This window comes from Alligator mississippiensis, chromosome 13, assembly GCF_030867095.1.
Source record: "Alligator mississippiensis isolate rAllMis1 chromosome 13, rAllMis1, whole genome shotgun sequence".
NCBI classification, from domain to species: domain Eukaryota; kingdom Metazoa; phylum Chordata; order Crocodylia; family Alligatoridae; genus Alligator; species Alligator mississippiensis.
In genome coordinates, this window is record NC_081836.1 from 9,777,489 (window position 1) to 9,800,540 (window position 23,052).

At 49.9% G+C, this 23,052-nt stretch overlaps 1 protein-coding gene and 1 long non-coding RNA gene across 6 annotated transcripts in view; one reads left to right on the top strand and one right to left on the bottom strand.

The window, feature by feature from the left end:
- Positions 1-1,052, bottom strand: part of SAMD11 (sterile alpha motif domain containing 11) — a 155,754-nt gene extending 154,702 nt beyond the window's left edge. For 2 of the 4 annotated variants that reach the window (XM_019493848.2, XM_019493849.2), the window contains exon 1: positions 155-1,052. In XM_019493848.2, coding sequence (XP_019349393.1) covers positions 155-887 — 733 coding nt within the window. In that variant the 5' untranslated portion in view covers positions 888-1,052. The remainder of the gene's footprint in view (positions 1-154) is intronic. The other 2 variants (XM_014610394.3, XM_014610393.3) reach the window with 1 other exon arrangement.
- Positions 348-22,483, top strand: LOC109284707 (uncharacterized). 2 transcript variants are annotated; one of them, XR_009456409.1, is made up of 3 exons: positions 348-437; positions 5,186-21,454; positions 22,155-22,483. It is a non-coding gene; the product is annotated as an uncharacterized LOC109284707 (long non-coding RNA). The 2 variants fall into 2 exon arrangements; XR_002092265.2 differs by having other exon boundaries at positions 5,186-21,272.
- The last annotated feature ends 569 nt before the right edge of the window (positions 22,484-23,052 follow it).

Sequence of the window (23,052 nt, forward strand, 5' to 3'; positions counted from 1 at the left end):
ACACACACACACACCCCCCTTTCCCACCACCACCCCGCAGCCCCCCGCAACTTTCCCCGCGCTCCGCAACTTTCCCCGGGCCGGGGGCGCCCCCCGAGGCAGCGCGCGATAAGCCGCGGGGAGGCGGGAGGGATGCTCCGCTGCCGGCCGGTACCTTTGTGCCTGATGCTGCGCTTCCAGTCCTTGGCCGTCTCCCGGCCGCTGACGAACTGGAACTCGTTGGGAGTGAGCCACTCGCCGCGGTAGCGGATGGACGGGCCCTTGCTGCCCTGGCACAACTTGTGGATGTAGAGCAGCGCCTTGTTGTCCCCGCACTCCACCTCGATGCACGGCTCCCCGTTGTCGAAGAAGGGCTGGAAATCCGGGATGGAGGAGAAGCGCTCCAGCATCAGGTCCTCGGCCAGGGGGTGCGGCGGGTGCGTCTCGGGGAAGCCCAGGTAGGCGCGGGGGTGCGGGGCAAAGAGCTGCTCGTAAGCCGGGGGGTGGGGGGTCACCACCGGGATGGCCGCGGCCGCTAAAGGCGCGAGATAGTCAGGTAAGGTCTCCATGGGCTGGTTGAAGGCAGCCAGGGCCAGCTCCTCCCTGTCCAGCCGCTCCTTCTTGATCGCCGGCATGGTGCTGCCGGCCGCCCGCGCCTCTCCCCGGCGCCGTGGCTCTGCTGTCTCCGGCTCAACTTGCCCCCGCTCTGGCTGGAGTTTGCCTGAAATGCGCCAGCAGCAGCAGCAGCAGCACGAGCACCTTTCGCGCTCCGGGCAGCCCCCGGCCAGCAGCTCTCCCGGGCGGGCTCCCCAGCGCGGCTGCCCGACGGGCTCCGTCTCCCAGCCCGCGCCTAATGCCCCCTGGCCCCGGGCGCCGCAGCCCTGCCCCTCCGGGCTAATACCTGACATCTCGGCCCGGGCTCTGCCGCCGGAGACATGATTTTGGTTTCAAACGCTTATCGATCTCCACCCCCCCCCTCCCCGCACCCCCCAACATCGACCCACCTTCCTAGCAAGGGATCCCCGCCGCCCCCCCTGCCTGCCAGCCCGGCCCCGCTTATTGCTTTATTGATGGCCCTGATCAGTCGGAGGACGCCCTGCCCCCCACCCCTCCCAAAAAAGCAGCCCCGAGCCCCGGCTGCCAGGCGCCCGGCTCCCTCCCGGGCTCTGCTCCCAGCGCCAGGCGCGCTCGCAACTTTCCCGGGGCTTCACCTGCCCTCCCCCGGGTGCTTTATTGGGGCCGCGGCCACTGGCTGGAAATTAAAAGGCGAAAAAAACGAGCGGGCCGAGCCCCCCCGCGGCTCCTAGCAGGCTGCCGCCCGCCCCCAGCCCCGCGGGGCGCGCAGCCCGGGGGCGCCCGGGACACACATGGAGGGAGAGGCGCGCGGGAGGCACGGGGCAGTTCAGACACTCGGACCCGGCAAGGTTTCCCTGCGCCGCCGCTTCTCTAACTTGGCCCATTTAAACAGCACCGGCGCTGGCAAAAAAAAAAAAAAAAAAAAAAAGACAGAAAGCAGGAAAAAAAAAATAATAAAAAACCCCACGGCGCTAACTGCTAACTCCGGGAGAGGGGGGGACGCGACGGACGGCAGGCTGGCTCCGGCGGCCGCAGCCCGGCGCTCGCAGCTCCGCCGGCGGGGGCGGCTCTGCGAGGGGCTGGTGCCACCGTGGGGAGTCCAGAGGCAGCCGGATGAATGAATGGGGAGGGCTGGGTGGGGGCAGCGGGGAGGGGAGAGGAGGTCCGCGGGGCGTTCACTGGGTAAGACGCTCTAAGTCAGGGAAGAAATGTATGCACGCACACAAACACACACGCACAGGCACAAACACACATACTCAGACATACACACACACGCACAAGCACATACACACACAGCACAAACATACACATGCACGTAGACATAAACATACACACATGGCAAACACACAAACATACACACACACACATGTCCTTTCACTCTAGACCACTTTGCCAAGACCTGCTGTACCACCCGCTTGTTCTCTTGTGGGAGACTGTGTGCTCACCTGTGCACCTCGAAAATGCATATTCTGCAAAGGGAAGCTAGGCTTTTCTTTCCCCTGTGCCAAGGACAGGGGGCTTCATCTCCATTTCATCTTTAACTGAGTCATGTCACCACTTCTTATGCAACCCTGGAGTCTCTGGGAAAATGCCACTGAAAAGCATGACCCATGACTAAGTTACTTGACTGTGGTGATGTGTCTTTTTTAAATTATCATTATTATTATTTATTATTATTATTATTATTATTATAATACCAGGAGGTTCCCCCTCCCTGGGTGCCTGAGGAGAGAAAGGAGCACCATAACAGGCAGCTGGACAGGGAGGATGGATCTGGGGGGCTGGAAGGAGCCCATCAAAAAGAAACCAATCCAAAAGGATCCCATTTTCCACACTTTAGTGAAACACACCACTAAGTCTCACAAGGGAGGTAGCTCCCAGTTCATTAGGAACAAAAAACATTCTCTCTCTCTCTCTCCATGGGCCCTGAAATAGCTTTGCAATGGGCGGAAGAGGACAGGGTGGCAAACCAGACATCTTGTATAGCCGGAGAGATGTGCCTTTGTTATTATGGCCATCAATCACTGGCAGAGCTAACAGGGCAACCTGAACAGGCATCTGCCTTTGCAAGGACACAGCAACTTTTGCTGGAGGGTCATGGACCCCTTCCCAGAAGTGGGTGAATTAGGCCCCGCTGCACCCCTCAAAGCCTCTGGGCCACTTAGCCCCAGCTTGTGGACTGAGAAACTGAGGTGTAAAGTGGCCAAGATTCAGAACACAAACCCCCTCCCTGCACCTGGCAGCAAGTACTCACACAATTGCTGTCTTGCTCTACATGCTCCACCCCACAGAGTTTCTAACACGTCTCACACGGGGCGCGGCCACGCTTGTGCATGGGGGTCCATAGTCAATGGACTAATTGTGGAATAAGACACTTCTCGTAAAGGAAGGGTGGCAGAAACTGGCCCACTGTGACTCAGGGGTAGAACTGGGATTGCCACACAGGAGGCCCGAGTCCCGGCTTCTTCTGTGACTGTGACTACTCAGCGGGTTAATGTGGTGGCTTGTTCCCTGGAGGTGCAGCCTCTGGAAGTGAGCCTTGCTTCTTCTTCTGGCCAAGGATGCAGGCCCCCTCAGCCTTCTCTTTTAGCCTCTCATTGTTCCCCCCTTCCCTTTTCAATCTTACTTCCTCTGCTTGCAGTCAATGGATGAGGAGGAATGACTGTTCCTATTATACTTGGACAAGCTGGGGGCAGTCAGCTTGGAAGAAGCACTAGGAAAAGTTGACCTTTCCTACAGAGCAGCACAAGTGGCATTCTGGCACATATTTGTGAATGCAAAGACTGTGGTAGAGCCACTTGCGTTTGCCCTCCAAGAACACCTTCATGCCAGGTATGTTTGGCACATGTCTGGAACTGCAGTTAGTACTGAAACCCCTGCAGACTTTCATTTGGACAACTGGGCTCCAGCAAAATTGGTGTTTTTTTCCCCCAGGGTAGGTGGTGATGCCGTCTTGTCTCCTCTTAGAGTCATGGGGATTCTCATTTTTATTCCCCTCCCTCCCTTGTGGCATCTTTACCTGCACGTGAAGACAGCTTGGTAGCAATTCCCTGTCCAGAGACATAGCTCCGTGATTCCTCCAAGAAGGGTCAGAAGAGAGCAGTGCAGGGTCTCCACCATCCTCAAGGACTGAGCACCTCGGTGGTGCTTCCAGGTTCTGCTCTGGAGTGTGACTCCAATCACTTAAATTACAGCAGCTTCTGTTGCCATCCAGGCTGCCTCTAGCAAACTGCTGCAAAAAAGCCCACTTCAAATGAGGAGTGGTAAGAAAAAGAAAAAGAAAAAATTGGCTTGCTCAGGGGTTTTCCCAGTACATCTCAGTACACTTGCTGTTCATCTCTGGAGAACCTGAATTCAAATCTTCTCTTAGTCATAAGCTGTAAGTCATATGTGAAATGAATGTGGTAGTCTTGGCTTTAGCCTCTACATTTACTTGGTATCTACTTGAGGGTGTTTGTTTCATTCTTGGAAAAGCAGACACTGATACAGGTCATGATGGTCATGCGCTGGCCAAGCTGTATAGGAATCCAGGAGCGAGGGAATAAGGGCTACAATTGAGATGCTAAGGACCCAGCAAGGCTATCAGACCAGAGGAAGCGTGCTATATGCGCAGACTTTAGCCTATGCCGTAAGTGTCTCACTCTCACAAGCACCAAAATTTACTACTGAGTGCTCCTAACCCCCTCCCTGTTCTAATAAAGCCCAAGAACGCTGTCTGGATGGCTGACTTCAACAGCAGGGAGCCTGCAGTTGCTCAGCTCTGGCCTCAGCAGTACAACTACTCTCAGGGATTAGTGTAAGAGATTCACCACTCAGGGTGAACAGATCAGAAAATATAAGTCAATTCAAACACGCAGGACAGCAGAAAGAAGCAGATATGAGCAAGGTGTGATTTGCAAATGGCAAATTAAGGACTTGGAAAATATTTGGAAGTCCGGGGTCACGATTTGCCTTGGCTGGTCTGGGGACTCCCAGTGCAAGGGTGCAGTGTCCAAGAGGGGATTTACTCCTAGAGGAGGACACCAGGGTTCAAATTATGAAGGTGCTCAGGGGGCTCAGCCCCCCCCCCCCAAGAGATGAGAGCCCCCCTATAAGATTTGAAAATCATAACCTGATTTTATTAGGGCATCATGATGGGCAGCCCAAGTTTTTTTGCAGACCCCTCCCAAGAGTCAAAGTGCAATTCAAACCCTGGAGGACACGTAATGTTTGCACTATTGGGATCACACCAGGTACCATTGAGTGAGGTCAGCTTCCAGCTGTGGCCAGGGCTCCTTAGTAACCCCAGTTGCAAGAAGCTACAGAAAAATGTGCATCCCACGTGCACATTTTACAGCAATTAGTGCCCCGTTGGGGGCTGCACAAACCTACTCCAGTTCTGCAAGAGAGCAGGGCTTTGGGGGTTCCTTGCTCCACTACAATCCCCACTCTTTGGCTCCAGGATTGTAATTTTGTTTTTTGTTTGTACAACACCTAGCAAGTGGGCTTCAGGTCATGACCAAGGCTCCAAAGCTCTGCTGTATTAATAACATTAATAAACAATGATTTTTCTCCTTCCAAGGTCCCTACACACTGGCATGTGTCACTAAGGGTAGAATCAAACTCTGGATCCTTTCTTTTTTTTTTTCAGCTCAACAGTGCCAGAAAAGTGCAAAGTATCTGCTGCTCTGGAAACCAAATTATGAGAAGAAATGGCCTGGTACTTAAAGCATGCACCTGGAAACTAAGAGATGTGAGACCTATTCCTTACTCTGCAACTGACTCCAGCTGTGACCTTGGCTAATTACTTACACGCTTGTCAGGCTTCAGTTTTCTCCAAAATGACAAGGATTCTTTCTTTTTATTTTACTATCATTTCTTGTATAACAGTGAAAGCAAGAGTAGATTTGCACCCAGTAAATGAACCAAAGTTGATATAGGTATAGTTATAGCACAAACTTTCATGAGCCAAGGCTCACTTCATCAGTTGCATGTGCTATATATATATGTACATATACTTTGGTTTGTCTATAAGATACAAATCTACCCTGCCTTCCACTGGACATCAGACTAACACCACTAACTACTTATCTCTGTTCTTGTATTACAGTCATGCTGAAGAGTCTCCAGCTGAGATCAGAGCTCTGCTGTGCACAATGCTGTACAAACACTTCCTGACCCTATATAGGCAGGATAGCCAGAGGGTGGGAGAGGTAACAGACACACAGAAAGGTGTGAGACCTGCCTGAATATATCGATTAGGCCAGGAGGAGAGCTGGGAACGGTCCCCAGATACCTACCCATTGGAGCACACTGCTTCCCCCAGGGGAGCTGTGATCACTCATGGCTGCAAAGTACTCTGAAGCCCTTGGATGGGAGATGCTGGAGAAAGGCAAAGCATTATAACTATCCTGGGGACATGACTCAATACTCTTTCACCCTCATTCCTCTCCCTGCCTCCCCTCAAAAGAATTACATTGACAGTATCACACCAGCTATAGGAAGCAATAGGCTTGCCCCTGAAACATGCTATTGAATTGCCCTGAGTTTACTGAACGGCAGGAGCAAGACCAGTCAAACAGCCGCGACACTACTTCCCGAGCCAATCGAGCCTCTGCCACCTCCACCGTCCTTCTGCAGCCCCAGAGGACGTCAAGGGTGTATAATAGCCAAGACACACTGAGCTTTTTATCTTTTGTTCCATGCCAGGTGTAGCCCTGCCACGTGACACTATGTTCACTGCAGCATGCCAGAGTCACGTGCGGTGGGATCGGTATTGGAGGTAATACTAGCCTCAGGCCAGACTGCTTCATTATGGGAGATATTTTGACAGCCTAGCAGCAAAAGCAACAGCAGCCAGGTACAGGTGGGACTTCTAGGGGAGGGGTAGAGACACTGAGATGGGTTTTGCTGTTTAAAAACCACTCCACTGAGAAATGCTGGGTTTTGCCCTTTTGAATCCAATGGATGGACTGGCCAATCTTTTGCATCAATATATTGGAATGAGAAAAGAAACACTGGTGCATACAATAAGACTCTCTCCTTCCCTGGAACAGGGTCGTGCTGATATCAAGTCCCACCGGAGCCAGCACACCACAAACACCCCTGCTTAATGCAAGCTTCGCTCCCATGGGGAATCTGCTTGCTCCCTCATGAAGAGCCAGGTATGGCATGTGTGGCATACAGAGCTCTCTCTTCCTATCTCGCTGTGTTCACACAACAACTCCTCCAAATTTACCTCCCCGCAAAGTCACTCAGAAGGCAGAGCAGGGTAGTACCTTTGAGACTAAGCTCAGTAGGAGAGTCAACATTCAGCTAGGAAACTAAGCCAAAGAGTTAGGTATTCCCACTTCTTGGACGATGAGGTGAGGGAGAATGGGACAAAGACTGACCTCAAAGCCTAGGATATTATTTCTAAACAAACTGCTGCTTCACTCTAATACTGAATAACTCCTAACACAGGGCATGTTTCCCCCTCCTCGCTCAATCTCTGAATAGTTTAGCTTGTCATTGCTAAGTATACCCTCCTTGAGAACTGGGCTTGCCAATATGTAAGCCGCATGTCAGGAATCCCACAAGTACAACACGGCAAAGGTACCAATAGGGAACTTTCCTTCATGATGTGTGACGGGTGGACAGACCTGCCAGAGGCCATTAAATTAAGGATCAGGCCACCGGGGTGGAGCTGCAACCAGAGTGAGTTGGACTGGGATCAGATCCAGAACCAGACCCAAAATTACTCCAAAAAGGGATTAATATCGAAGAGCAAGATCTTTCTTCCACTGAAATCAATGGGGAAAATCTTCACTGACTTCAATAGAAGGGAGAGAAGACCCCAGCTTTTGTAACAGGTAGCATGAAAAATGCTACCAAGTGACATTTATTTCCAATTGATTCAAATGATTTGCAAAGCTTTGGTTTCTGAGAGCAAGAAATTTGATTGTATTATAAGGGATGCAAGCTGGATGTAAAAAAGGCACTTCTAAGAGAGGCCAGTGAAATAAGCAGACCTTCATTGACTCGGATACTGTCAGTCATCCTCTCTGACCCTTCCCTATTACTGCAAGTGCCTTCTCCTTTGTAGTTCAACCATCTGCCAAACTCCCCGCAGTTCTCTCAACCTTTTCTCACATCCCATCTAAAAAGGCATCTTTTCTCCCTTGCCAGTAGCCCTCCAGTCCTTATCTGATGTTGTTTATTGCTATCTTTGCAACCGTAGTACGGGATCTGGGATATCAAAACGGTCATACAGAAAAGCCTGCGTGTTTTCTCCCTTTTTTTTCTTTAAATGCTTAGTTTGTACTGCTCTAATCTGCTCCATTACTGAGAAAACCACATTGTGTCAAAAGACTGTGGCAGTTACAGTCACGGTGTGTTAATCTGCAGCTCAATTGTGTCCCAGCACTTGTAGGTCACTCTGTGTTACTGCACTTTCCCTTCCTCCAGCTCTAATATCTCGGTAACAACAGGATACTCCAGAAAACTTAATGCACAAGCACCTACATACAGCTGGAAGCTATTGCTGGGTCAAGCCAACCAAAACAGAGTGAATGTCAATAAGAAGATAACATCAGTTACCCTGTCCCAACATCAGATTAAAACTATAAAAGGCCAAGCCCTCACATCCTCCTTCACACACACACACACACACACACACACACACACACACACACACACACACACACAGACCAGTCCTGTATAAATATAAAAAGTATGTGTTAACTAGCACGCTTATTGCCAAATGCATAGCACCTTGTCCAGACTAGGGTAAAAAGCATTTTGTTGGCTAAAACACTGTAATTACCAGTGCAGACATGGCATATGGCTTTTACCAGGCCCTAAACTGGTCCAGTTGACAGGTTTGCAAATGTTAAAGGACTCACTACTTGGTCTGCACTGGATTTTTCAACTGTGTTATCTGGAGCTAACACGTTGTAACAACACAATTTTAAATCCCAGTTTTGTGCATAGTTTTTGTACTGCTCTAACTCTCGACTTTTAGATATTGACTGAGTTAAAGTGGTACCAAGAGCTATGGGGTAAGCTACAGTGGCATAAGCCACCTTCACGCTAATACACCTTAGGGGTAGTACTGCTTTAATTAGAGCAATTGCTAAACCAATGCAGTTATGTAGCAATACAAAAACTGTGCGTGTGGATCAGTCCCTAATTTAAGCTGTGTCTGCACCGCATTTGGTTTGCAACAGGTGTAGACATCTGTGAGCTAACTTTAACCTAACGAGCACAGATACCAAGAAGCAGCAAAGCCATGGCAGCAGGGACTCCAGAGCAAGCTAAATAGGCACCGGGGTGTGTAGGCAGGCTGGTACTACCCATGCGGAAGCCAGAGTCATCGTATCTGTGCTGCTGTTCCCTGAGCTGGCTGCATTAATACCGGGACAGACATTTGCTACAAATCACACCTTCCCCTGCAGGGTCAACATACTCCTAAACAAGGCCACAGCCACACTTCTGAAAACACTGTCCCCCTACCTGCAGTACACGTACATCACCATCACACCTACCCATACAGGCATGTGCAAAGATACCCACGCAGGCAGCTACGCACACCTGTTCTCGCACACACCTGCAAAGCCACACGGATGTGCAGATGCTCACTCCTACCTGCCAAAATGAGGCCCAAGGGCTGGGCCGACCCCACAGACAAGCCAGTTTTTGTTGGTTTGTGTTTCTTTTCTTTTAAATCTTGCTTTCCCAGAAAAAGAGATCCATTCGAGTAAACCTGTTGCCATGACCACATGGAGATGAAGAGTTTTAATCAAACAAAACTTGGGTAAGAGGTGAGGAAAGAGTAATGAAAACACAGTGAAATAAAAGGCATTTAAAAAAAACAGGTAAACAGATACTGAAATGTTTCCTCTCCTAATCACAACAGTCTGAGCAAAGAAAGGCGGCTCTCCTGGTCTTTCCCTTAGTTCACGTTAAGTGTAGTACGTGCACAGGTGAGAGATGGGTTGCTGTAGCAAGCTAACATGGAGTTTCACTTGCTTTTCGGACTGACACTGTCCTGAACACACTTCTTTAAGCACCAACATTTCTGTTGTTCGACTTGCTGATTCCCTCTACTCCTCCCCACCCATCCCCTCCAGCTTTTTGCTTTTTTTAATTTCTAATAGCTCTTAGACTGAAATGCTAAATTGATACAACAGGGGGTCAATGACTGGCTTTTGGTGGCTAGAGCACTGAGGCAGGCAGAGAGAAAAGGCTGGAAATAAAAACATTTGTTTTAGTCTCTCTCAATGCTGCTCACTGAGCAGTAGGTACATGTGGATGGGCATATGCTGTGTGCAACTGTGCATGCATATGTACCCCTGCACGAATGCATATGTACACGTACTAATGTATATGTGCCTCACTAGCCCCTTTCTTTTGAGAGGTGCCTGGCAATTGAGATGAGAGCATCAGTCTTTCACGCTCAGTTTACCCGTGTTACTCAAGTACCCGTTCCCAGAGCCTCCTCTGCCTATGACCGGCAGCCAGCCACATAGCCGCCCCAGGCCCTCAGCTTCCTTTTCCTGTAAATGAGGATGGTATTTCCCTACCTCACATGGGTTTTACAAGGCACAGTTCACCACATCTGCAAAGTGCTCTCAGATCCTAGGAGAGTAGGGGAGGCCCAGAGGTTGACTCTTCGTTCTTAAGGCAAGTCTGTTCTGCGACTAGAGGTGTGACTGCAGCACGCGTTGCACAGATAGATCCAGTTAGCTTTGGCCAGGCTAGCTTGAGTACAAGTAGGTGTGCCAGGGCCTTCAGGCTGGGTTAGCTGCTGCTGCTTCTCATGTTCTGTCAGCATGTTCACCTGTCACTGCGGTTTAGCTGCCACACTTCCCCAGAGTCTCCGACGGGCTTGTTCCACCTGTGCCCAAGTCTGTGTTGCCACAGCTTCACTGCTATCAATACCGGAGCTAGCTGTATTGCAGCAAGCTCAACGGGTCATCCTACGCTGCAAGCACACCTCTGACTGCAAAATAGACACACCCTTGGAGTAGGAAGGGCTTAGACTGGACCAAGCCTGGCAGCTTGGGACCACGACTTCCTGAAAAGTTAAATACTTGGGATAAGAGAAGAAGAGGAGAGCCCTACACTCTGTGCTGTGGCCCCAGGATGCTCATTTTCCCCATGACGCCCATGAGGAAGAGGAGAAGGAGGATTTCTCTGAGCCTACTTCACTACCTGCTTTTCCAAGGCTGGCTAGCCATTGCTGCCCCCAATGAGGACAGCGCATTCAAACGGCTGGAGTGGATGAAAGATATCCAGAAGATGAGGAAAGCTGGCGAGGGGTAGCAGAGAGGGGTCTGGATACTGTAAGACCTCTCATCATATCATGCCAGGAATAGGGTGTCTTTGAAAGAAAATCACTTATCAAATTGCCAGTTCCTAAGAACAATCATCCCTACGCATGTCAGTTAACAGTGATGGAAAACTCTGGGGAAATTCAGCCCTAATGGTTTAACAAGCTGTCAGCATCCCGGCTCCACACCAACCCAGCCACCCGCCCCTTCCCCTTCCACCCAGCCCCCCCTGCAAAAATGATGAGACTTTGCGTCCCGAGACTGTAAATCTCAAACATTTTATAGAGGGATTGTATTTGGGGTTTTACTGCCAAAGAAATGCTTTGTCAGTGGCCTCCCTTGTTAGATGACTACAGTTCAAACATTGTCTGTGTCCACATGCCGACTCTGTCACAGACTGTCAAAGCTTCTCTGTGGCTTCTCACTTTTGACAAGGCCCCCCTAAGCTACAGCTGGTTTGTTCTTGGCAGAGATATCACGTTCGCAGGGAGCTGTACGCTTTCTTTTCTCTCCCTCTGTCTCCTAGAGGTTACATAAGCCACGGCTCACATTAAAAGCTACTCTGCCACTGAACCATTCTCCTGAAAATCCATAAAAAATGCTCCTCACATCCAGTATTGCAGGGCAACTGGTGAAACCCAACTCCTAGCGTATGTGCTCCCCGTGACCTCTTACTCACTGTCTTCTAACTGTTCACAGGTGGACAGGTCAACATTTCCTCTTGCACGTGCCGTGCCGTACACACACGCTAGGACCTATCCTCACATGGATGCTGGGTGCATGCACACTGCGTGCCCAACAAACCATAAATAAGTTGCAACCACAAGACACTTATTGGCACCTGCATACACATGTGTACACACACACACACTTAGGGAGCGATAGAGCCAGTAAACAGTGTAAAAGTTCTCAATATTTCCATGGCACTTTTGTTCAATCATGTTCGTGACTCCTTTAAAAGCTCTCTGGGAATGTTTGGGGAATGACTGTTTATCCTAGGAATACCGACATGCGTCTGAACTAGGGAACTGATAGGCAAACGTGAGTATTTGCCATTCACTAGCTGTCAGTCACAATTCCCTGGTTTTCTCGAGTTCAGTCATTCAATCAGGGAGCAAAAATAAGTGACTGAGCAATCACACACTGCGAATGGCAAATGGTGAAATGTCGGAGCGGTTTGCAACTAATTTTGATGCCTGATGCTTAAAATTGCTCATCCAAACTGTTTGGCAAATACTTACAAATAACTAATCTGTTCACAGCAGGAGCAAGGGACTTTGTTTGTCACATATCTTATTTGCAACAGCCAGCTCTAATCCACACCCAGACACCACTCAAACCATATTCACTTGCTGCACGTACACACATGCACAGGGTATTCAGGCAAGCACTAACACTATATTCATGCACACGCCTGTAACATTGCACACACATTTCCCTAACTGAAACCTTAGAATGGCATTGCTAACTTTGACCAAGTTTAAAAGGCCATTTCAAGATAATACAGTTTGAAAATCGTGCTGTTCACACAGGCTATCCCCCTAGTCCATTATCTAGAGAGTTATTAACAGCTAAGGATAAGATGAAAATAGCTACAATAGCACGGTGACCAACACATGGTATAGCAGCTACAGGCTGGCACCGTGGGTTAAAGATATCCGTAACAAGGTGCACATACCCTATAAATAAGAGAGCAGGTTTCCTGTTTTTTGTCCACTAGCAGAGACTGAAAGACCTAAAATATCAAGCCCGCGCTATTTATATATTGGCTTGTGAGATACACCCTGCTGAAATACAAGCCCAGCTTTGTGGGAGCAGTCATCAGAATTTCAGTCGCTAGCATTTCAGCCATATGGTGGCCTCTATCCCATTCCCCAGCAGACTAACAGATGTGCCAACAGCTGACGGGGCAAAGAGCTCCTGCTCGCTAGGTTCCATCACACATTCCTTCTCTCACCACCCACGGAAAATTTAGGAATAAGTTTGAGCCTATCTATGGAGAGAGGGAAAAAAAGTCACCCAGAGAGACTTTTCAAGCAACAATGGAGCAAAAGAGATAAAATGAATGTTTTTCTCACGTGTATCTTGCATTCAGCAGCACTGCCTTGAATCATCTACAGCATCATAAAGGTCAAAGCCTCACTGACCCTAAAATAGAGAGTCAACCCCAAGTTAAATGCCCAGAAGCCACTCAGACCCATCTGATTTATCTAGCCATCCACCTATTTGCTTGTCTTCGGTTTTGCTACAGTGCCTGTCTCTGTACCACAGTAGCGAAGCCCATTACAACAAAATGCTGATTAGGATGCAGATGGGAACATTATAGGAGGCAGATATAAAATTGGCTTGACAAAGTAACCGAACACATTTATAGGTAGGGTATTGCTTTTAATTAGCCTTAATTTCCAAAGAGTTATTGCTTGCACAAAAAAAATCTTTATGCCTACATAAATTACCGACTGTAGGATTCCCCGCTCCCCCTCCCCCAATTATTAATGCCTGGGAGGGGAGAGCTAGTGACACCCCACTGCATTTCATTGGGCAAATTCGTCTTGTTCCAATACACTCCATATTTTCATTAGAACGGCAAAGCCCCTCCCAGTGCTCAGTGAGTGAATATGGAAATCAAGTCCCGCATTTGACTAATCTCTAGACCAACAAGAACCTGTTGCAGTTACCAGCAGAAGTCATTTGTACTGTGCATATGTGTGCAACACTGTCTATATACAGGCACATACATACATATGCAGTCCACAAAGGTGCACACATGCAGAGCTACACTTCGTTCTACACAGATTTTACAGTTTGCGCACTGAAATACATTAAAATAATCCAGGACATCCGTTCTACCTCATTATAGACCAAGGGTCACTCTGCTGACATTAACCCACCAAGTAAATCCTGGAAGCTGTGCACAGCCTAGATCATGAGATTGGGCTTATAGGGGTTCTGCTGGATTAGGTGGCAGGAAAAAATCCTCATTCCACGCTACTCTACATCTCCATAGCACCTACCCTTGCATGAAGTCACAGGTTCACCATTCACTGTTCCTCCCCCCTAAGAGCTCGGGGGCAAGGAGCATCTGTGACTCATGCCCTGTGCACAGATCCCACAGCAGAAGCATCCCTGCTTTTTTTCACGGAGGCCCCTTGACATACATAATGGTACCTAAGGCAAGAGACGGTGCTGCTCAAGTCCGCAGCGGGAGAGCTCATTCGTGCAGGGCCATGGCATTATGTCCCTCACTGGACAGGTTGCTTCTTTCCAGGTCCGTATTTCTATTTGTCAAATGAGAGCCAGGGAAAGGGGGCTGCTTAATGAGCCCATCATTATCATCCTCATTGTATAGGATTCCCCCTCCCCCCCGAAAGAAATTCTGAAAAATCCTCCAGCTAACACACCAGCCTCCCAGCTTTATCCCCCTCCTGGGCGGCTAAATCCAGAATGGGCTTCTATCTGTCACACAGGCGATTAGGAGAAAGTCTGTGTGGTTCCCTTCTCACTCCTGGCAGGAAACACACATATTGCCTTTAAATCCCCCCTTTGCTGGGGACTTCATTGTTACATAAAAGCAATGGCTTGAACTAGCAGTGCCTTGTATTTGTAATAACATTATCTGCAGCTCTGGAAAAAAAAAACAACCCTGAAACACCAGCATCAGGGTGAAGGAAAAGAGGATTCTGGTTTTAACCCACTCAGGTCACATTTAGACAACACGGTAGCACGCTTGTGCCAGCACAGGTAATACACAAATAATGTTGTCCCAGGACAATGAAGTTCACCCTGCCTTCAGCGCTAGGCACCTGCCTGCCAGGCAAAATGATACAGCTCAGAACAAATGGGGCTGCTGCTCTGGCTGGAATTTTTTCAATGTTTAATCCGATAGCTGATAAGATGCTCGCTGCAGACTGACGGCTCCTGGAGTCTTTACTCAGGCCAGACTCTCGCCAAAGGCGAGGGGGGAGGAAGGGTTGACCTGAGCTAAGGACTGAAGGATGAACAAGTAGGGCTGTCTCACTTTCACTCTTACTGCAGGGAAAGAGAATATTTCTGTGTCATTTTGGATTCCCCCCACCTTCCCCAACTCCCCCAAGCTCTGAGCCCTGGGGCAAGCTGCCCATGTGTTTAGATGGTGGGATGCCAGGTGGAGTCCCCATAACAGCTCTCAAAGGCCCATTGCACCCTCAAGCCAAGGAAAACCCACTGAATGTAACTGAGCACAAACTGAAAACCTGAACCAGCCAGGACAGGCCTGCAAACTCAAAACCCAGGGACCAGAAAGGGAGGCTGGGCAGTGGAGCCTAGCTGATGTCCAGTGGTCCAATAATAAGTCAGTGGAGGAGCTCTGCCTGGATGCAGGCATAGACATGAGACTGGGAAAAGGCCCCCCCAAGTCACAGGGAGCCACTCCTCTCACCCAGCTTCCTCCTGTTGCCATTGACCAAAATCCTTTCTTTCTCCATCAGGCAGAGAGCCGCACAGCAATCTGCAAGGAGGCCTCTACCCTGCTCCCAAGGCATCTAGGACCCAGACAGTGAGAGGGACTTTTGGTGTGGGGCTTGCCTCTCTGATACTGATGCTGCAAACTCAGCTGGTGCAATGAGCTGTTCTTTTGTGAGGGGAGAAAAGCAAGAGGAAAAACAGTGCAGATACCAACAGCCTGTTGTCCCACTTTGGTGCACATGCTGAGAGCAATCTGACACCCCCTAAATCATCTGCACTGTTACAGGTCTCCTGGGGAGCTGGAGGGTACTGTCTTGTCCCGATCCTGCTTATTTTGTGAGGGCAAAATGACACTGCAACCCAAAGTGAACTGGCTCTCCCGACACGTGTGCTCCCACGGACATACTCCAGAGCTCCCCATCAGCTCAGTTCGCTCCAGGCTGCAGACTGCTTCTCTACCAGGCAAAACTCACCTACTAGATAGCTACACGTGGCTGCAGGAGCCAGAAAACCTTACTGAAGCCTGGGGCGGGGAGTCCGTATCCTAATGCGCTGCAGGGCACTGCTCACATCTCCGGTGTGCAGAGGTCAAGCACTGCTGCACTAGAGGAGAAACCGAGTTTATGAGCACTCCAGGATGCTTTTAATTTTCCCAGAAAACCCACTAAAACAAACACGTATTTTAAAAAACCCATAAGCCTCCACTACCAACATGCAAAAGGAATGGCCACAGCTTTGGGAGACTAGTACTGCACTGCCTTTGGCAACCCCTCCACCATCCAAAGTGGGAGTTTCCCTGGGTTTAGCTGTCATGGTCCTAGGAGATGTGAGCTCATGCTCCAAAACACAGGGCACATGTGACTTGCAAGGTCTGGCCCAGCACAAAATCCAGGTCCAGTTCCACTTTGGATATGACCCCACAGCCCCCTATGTTTTGGGGTGTTCAGGTGAAGACTTGGGGGCAGAGGCCTCTCTCATCCCTGGGAATGACAGCTTTATTATTGGTTCCCCTGTACTCGGGATGCTCGTGTCTGGTTTTTCGGCATTCATCACGGTGCTTCTTCAATGCCCACCATGGGAAAAGAAACAAAATCTTATCCCGGAGACTGAGACATACCCACCCCTCGCTGCTCTTGTTCAGTGCATCCTCCAGAAGATGCAGGGACTGCATGTCAAGGTCTCCTCTGGATCAGTGGTCCTGAAAGGGGCACAGCTCAGTGCACTGCTCAGGGTCAGAACTAAAGCAGAACTGACAAGTGTATGCGTGCCAGGATGAATGCAGCTTTTTCTTCGTTTGAGAGTCAGAGGCTCTGCGATGCAAGAGTGACTGGATGTTTTAATTTGTGGGGGGGCCCTCAGGGAGCAGGGATTCTTGTAGTGATTTGTGGATGCATGTACCTATCTAATCTAGGCATCTCTACAGTGCCCTTCACCATGATATCCAGGTGCTGTCCTCTCCTTCCAGACTGTGAACTATCAAGGAGGACAAGGAAACCTGGATTTCCTTAGCAAACTATCCCCTTCACTCTTTGCCCCTTCATGATAATGATGCCTTCTTTTATGACATCCCTTGGGGATGCCTCAGGAGTCAGGGTTTGTCTGCACGGGAAAATATACCTACATAACTTTACTGGTATAATTATGCTGCAACGGTTATACCAGCATAATTCTTGGTGTGGACACTTGCATCCCAAAAGGAGAGCTTCACTTCTGAAGTGAGATAAACTGGCCAAAGCTATTGGATTAAGAATGGAAATTATACTCGTTTTATTAGGTGTATTATCTGGAAGAAGAGTGGAAATTATACTGGTCTTATTAGGGGAAATTAATGCTAGTGAACTATTGCATACAGATAAGCCTCCACTCTTATGTCACACCACTCTGCCCTTCCTTTCTCTACATCACAGAGGAAATTTCTTGGGGGAAAGCTAAAAAAACCCAGAAAGCCAGGTGACTTCTGGTGTTCAGTCAGACGTTTGGGGAGTGTGGTTTGCCTCCAGATGGAGTGGACAGGAAGTGGGACGTGCCCAACTCATTTCTATTAATGTCTTGCTCTGTAGCTCATTGGCAAGCAGATCACTGCAAGAAGGCTGCAGTCCCACTGTGAAGGGATGCAAGGGGCTCATGATGCATTGCTGTTTCCTTGACAGGCTTCACTTGTAGAATCAGGTTTCTGGTGTAGTACTTCCAATTACCAGCTCCAGGTTCCTCTTCCACCAACACTTCTTGATCTTCTCTTCTGACTCGCTGCTTCCGCAGATAGTCCTACCTGTTAACTTGTTTGCTGGAACAGTCCCAGGGAACCAAGACAAGGAGGCACCAATTGGTCTAGGTGAATTCACTTCTAAATGGGAAGGAAATGCACATCCAGCTCTGGTCTGCATGCTGCTTGGGTGGGAAAAGTACATTTAGAATTGCATTGCAAGGAACAGGAGGCGAGTGACACGAAGGAGACGCCTGTGGCTTAGGAGCGGGGAACAGTTCCCCAAAGTCCCTTCTAGTCTCTGAAAGAAAGCTCCTTCAGGACTCCTGTTCCAGGATGAACTCCTGCTCCACAAGCTGCCCCAGAAACCTCTGCTGCAACATCTGGAACCCCCATCCAATTACAAGATGAAATGCAGGATGATCAAAAGGAAATGTTGCCTAACTCTCTTGAGAACAAGCCAGAGCGTGGGATAATTAGCAGCTTTCTGACTGCTGTTAACCACCTCTTCCTCCTTAACATTTCTCTGGCCCTTTCACCTACATCTGCAGTCCCTCCACTTCCAAATACAATCCCCAGTCCCCTTTGGGTGTGGATCTCCTGTTTGGCTTGCCTGCCAGCAACAGTCTAGCTTCACCCCAAAAGGCTTCGAGGACTTCTCCCCCCCCTTGTAGTTAACCCAGAACAAAGCCTTTGGGGACGCATTAGGACTGCTTCAGGCAGGCAGTAGATAAAAAATACATGGGTTTGGGAGCCCTAGGGACTTTAGTGGGTCTGCTGACAGGGAGGCAGCAACAGAAAAGAAACACAGCTAAACAACTGAGAGGCAATGCCTACTTTGTGTCTTCTATGCATTGTTTTGGGTCGGGGAGATAGTTGCTCTCCAGCTCCAAGCTGTCCAGAATGGCTAATCCACGGCAGTAGTGTTGGAGTGATGTTGTTGTAGCCATGATGGTCCAAGAAATATGAGAGGGGCAAGGATATTCTGGGTGATATCTTTTACTGGACCAGCGGTATAGCTGGGGTTTTGGATCAGGGCTGGACTTGAAGTTTGAGAAGCCCCTAGCAATAGCCAGGGCTCCAGCTGTCAGAAAGCTGCCTGCTCCTGTAGTCTTAATGTCAGAAAGGCAGACTAGGCTGGGCCTGTGAGCTGCACATCTGTTATGCACAGGGTCCCAAGGAGCTGTGTTGCTGGTTTGGATTTAATGCTGACCCTGCCCAAAAAATCAGCATTCAACAATTTTCCACTGCCTTTCAGAGGCAAGCAGACCAGCCTGGAAGATAGAGGCTCCTAAAAAGCAATCTCCCTGCCCACTCCCAAGTATACCCTTTTCCCCACATGCTGTGGCAACAGTGGGAGAAAGGGGGGGGGGGTCCCTGTAACTAGTCAACCACAAAAATCAAGTCTTTTCCCCAGCCACGAGGGTCACTGTCTCACCTCGCAGAGCAGACTCATGTCACGACCCTGGAGTGATGCCCATTGAGAAGACCTCAATAACAATCCTGCCTGACATGGGAAACACGCTGTCCAGGGACAGTGGAAATCTGCAACCAAGGCCACAAACAAGCTGAAACAAGGGAGAAATGCTAATAAGAGCCTACAAAGCACCAGGAGACCCTTGGCATATAGGCACCATGGGAACATAACTGAAGCAGGACCGGCGTAGGTAGAACAGTGGTTCTCAACCTTTTTAGACTCGAGGGTCGAGGCACCCTCCATAACTGCTGCAAATTGAGCCCTATTTCATGAGCTGATTTATTTACTGCAGGGCTTACCTCCTTGCAGAGGTGCTAGGCAGTAGGGGCCGAGGAGACGCCAAGCAGGGAAAGCCTGAGTCTGCCCTAATCTGCTTATCTCCTCACACCTCCCTTATCTCCTCACGTTTCCTGGGGCACCCTCCAGAAGACCTCAAGGTACCCTTGTTGAGAACATGGGCATAAAAGGTCAGCATGGGAACCGCATTCATTATCATCACAGAAACACAACTAAACGTGCACAGCAATTCAGTAAAAAGACAGCTAAGTCACCTGCCATGGGTATTTCAAACAACTGCTGGCAACAATATACTGGGTGTATACTCCGTATTAACTGAACTGCTGTAGGACAGGGCACCCTCCTATTTTTGATGGCTCGAGAGACACCCAAAAGGCGGAAGAACAGAGGGACTTGGTACCGGGACAAGTATTGGGGCGGATCAGGAATGTCTCCAAGGTGTAACACTGCTGCTCAGTTCATCAACACTTGAGGTTGGGCTAATGGGCAGTGACCGAGTTTTTATACCAACATCCGTGAAACACAGACAGACCCAGATCACAGACCTTTCCCCAGCCTTACTTCAACATAGGCCCTACTTCAGCCTCACTCAGGAGGACAAGGTTCTTTGGGTAAATTTACTATCTTTTATAAGACCAACTCAAATAGCTGAAAAAATTCTTCTTTGCAAGCTTTCAGGTGCAAATACCCTTTGTCGGGCTAAGAAAGTGTCTGCAGATGGCCCGTGCTCTTCCTGGATGGAGTGGTAAAGCCATCAGAGGCCAGTACGGATGCAAATAGCCCTGTCTGCTTATGTCCTTATACCAATATGGCTACAACCTACACCTGTGATCAGTCAGGAGGACTCACTCCCCTTCCCCATCTAGCTTGTACCCCTCTGCCACCAGCGTGGCCTTTCCCCCTGAGCATTGCCGTACCTAGACTCCTGGCAGCCCCAGGCAAACCTTTACTATCAGGCCCCTCTTCGCCAGAGATCATGAGAATAATAATCAGAAAAGTCATAGATTCATGGATGCTAGGGTCAGAAGGGACCTCAACAGATCGAGTCGACCCCCTGCCGAGGCAGGAAAGAGCGCTGGGGGCATCTGCCTATCCAGCCTTCTCTTAAAGACCCCCAAGAATGGCAGTCTTTATCACATCAGTGGTATCGATGTCTTTAAATACTTCATTCTCAATTGATAACACTGCCAGTCCCGTATATGCACAATACCAAAACTTTTTTTTTGCAATTGTAATTTTTTTTTTTTCATTTTTGGGCCCCCTTTCTGTCCAGGCCCAGTTCGCCCATGCCTGTGTCCAGGTCTGCCCCGAAGCAGAGGCACGCTTTGGGGAGCTGTGGCGGCGCTGCTGGGTGCAGAGTGCCGGACGCTCGAGACACAGCCCTGGATGGCCGGACTGGTCTTTGCCTGCCTCCTGCAGCCCAGAGGGCTCCAGGCAGGCATCCAACCCGTCTGACCATGCCGCCACCTCCCCGCTGCCCTTTGCCTGGGCTCTGGAGCCTGGCACCCGGGGCCAAGGGGCAGCAGAGGCTGTCTCTGCACTCTCCCAGCCGCACGGTCGCTGCTCTGGAAACCCCCTGCGCAGGGTCCCCGCCTCCACTGGCTGCTGGCAGCAGCCCCGGAGCCGCAGCGCTGCCACCGGGGAGAGAGGTAATAAATAACCCGGGGAGAGAGGAGCGGAGCCCGGCGGGCGGCGCAGACTCTGACCTGACAAATACCCGCTGGAAAATCATCACCTCCCACCCCCTGGAGCCTGGAGCCAGCCCCGGCCCTGGCCCCAGACAGGGGGGGGAAGATGCGCAAACAAGGCTGCCCAGGCGCTGGGGTGCACAGGAGCCAGCCAGCCCCGCCAGGCGCCTGCCGCCTCTGCCCCAGCCAGCTGCCCTGAGAAGGAGGAGGATGGGGCCTGGCTCCCCAGAGTGCAGGGAGGGCGGCGGGCAGGCAGGGGTAGGGGTGCCAGGGAGCTGGCAGGGAAGAGGCGAGAGGAGCCAGAACTCATGGCAGAGGTGATGTCTTTTATTAGACCAACTAGACATTTGCAAAAAAAAAAAAGTCTTGATTTGCAAGCTTTCGGGGACAAGGGAGAAATCTGAGAGAGACGAAGACAGGCTGCGTGAAAGCAGGGCACGCGGCGGCAAAGGAAAGTACACGGCAGCGAGGCACAGGAAAGAGTGGAGGAAGGGGCAAGGTGAGGACAAGGGAGAGATGAGAACGGGTCCGGCATTTTTGGCCCGTGCAAGCAGGCACCCGGGAGCCCGAGCTTGTTGAGGCCATGGCCCCCAGACGCCCCTTGTGCAGGGATTTCCCCCATCTCTCACGCAGGTCTCTTTGTAGGGTGACCCCCGCTACACACACACACTCTCCCCCAACATGCACACACTTTTCCTGCCGCCCTTTCTCAGTCCTGCTCTGGCTTTTCCAGGCAGGGGTAAGTTTGCTGAGTTTATCTTCTCTGTTAGCCTTGCAGCAGATGCAAGAAGCTACACAGCTTGGCCAACCTTGCCAGCCTCTCAAGCAACTGGGGAGAACAGGGGACCAGGTTTTTCCAAAAGCCTTTGAACCCGCCTGATTCCCAATGAGTGTAGGTCCCAACATGCTGATTTACTTTAAAACTACCTGTGCTACTGGTGGTTGCCCTACCCCGCCATGCCTCTCCAACCCTCCCCATGGGAACAGCTCCCCAATCTTCCTGGGGGACACAGAGAAAGAAAGAGGGGTAAGACGAGAGACAGAGAGAGAGAGAGAGAGAGAGAGAAAGGAGAGATTTTTTTTTCTTTTCTGCTCTGTGCAATAAAGTGTGATTATAAAGAATATAACACAGAATAAAGCTTGTGTTCCGATTGGTGGAAAGCCTGTTGTTAACCATCAGGGAACTATTTATTCTCCAGCTCTGCCGATGCTCCGTGGTCAATAATGATAAAGGAAAAAAAAAAAGGTTGAGGCCATTATAAAGAAGCGATTGCATTATGGAGAAGTGGCGGCGGCAGCCCCTTCAGAATCTATGATTCCCTGAGGTCACGTCTGGTATGTTCAGAGCACTGGCCACTGTCGGTATTTACCCTGCATCATTAACTCACCAACCAGTTTTGGCTTGCCAGAAATGACTGATTTCTCCAGCCTGATGGCAATCATCATTCGGGAGACAGAGCAGCGCGTTCCTGCTGCTGAACCAGCGCGGGTGATATTTAATAAATAAATAAAATGGCCGGATGGTTGACTAGCTCCTCAGGAAGGGGGAGGAAAAAGCACGTCTCTATTTATTGTGATTGAATATTTGCTGCTCCCTAACTCGGCCTCTTATTCATGTGCTTAGACGCGCACGCACGCTTGCCCTTAACCTTTCTCTAAACTGAGGTAGCATTGTAGAGCCCCAATCCTCATGGTGCTAGGCGCTGTATCAACACATGACAACTGGACAGTCTCTGCCCTGAAGACCATATACAATCCACAGACCTCATTGCTTATGCAGAACAAGCTTATGCACCATTGCGGTCTATGCAAGTTCTGCGATTAAGTTATCATGGGATATAGATTCAACCTACACAGATTTAGGGATGTTCTGTCTGTTCATCACAAATACGGTGAATACAGGGATGCAGGCTGCCCCCTTCCCCATGGCAAACCATACACTATAGTCCCCAGCCCAGACAGAAACTAGTTGTAGTTTTAAAGGTTTTAATTAATCCTGGGATCACTACTGCCATCCTCATTGCCTGAACTGCTGCAGTGGTCAGTTCTATCAAAGGGATTTCATGGGCTGTCCAACACCCCTCTCTCTCATTTAAG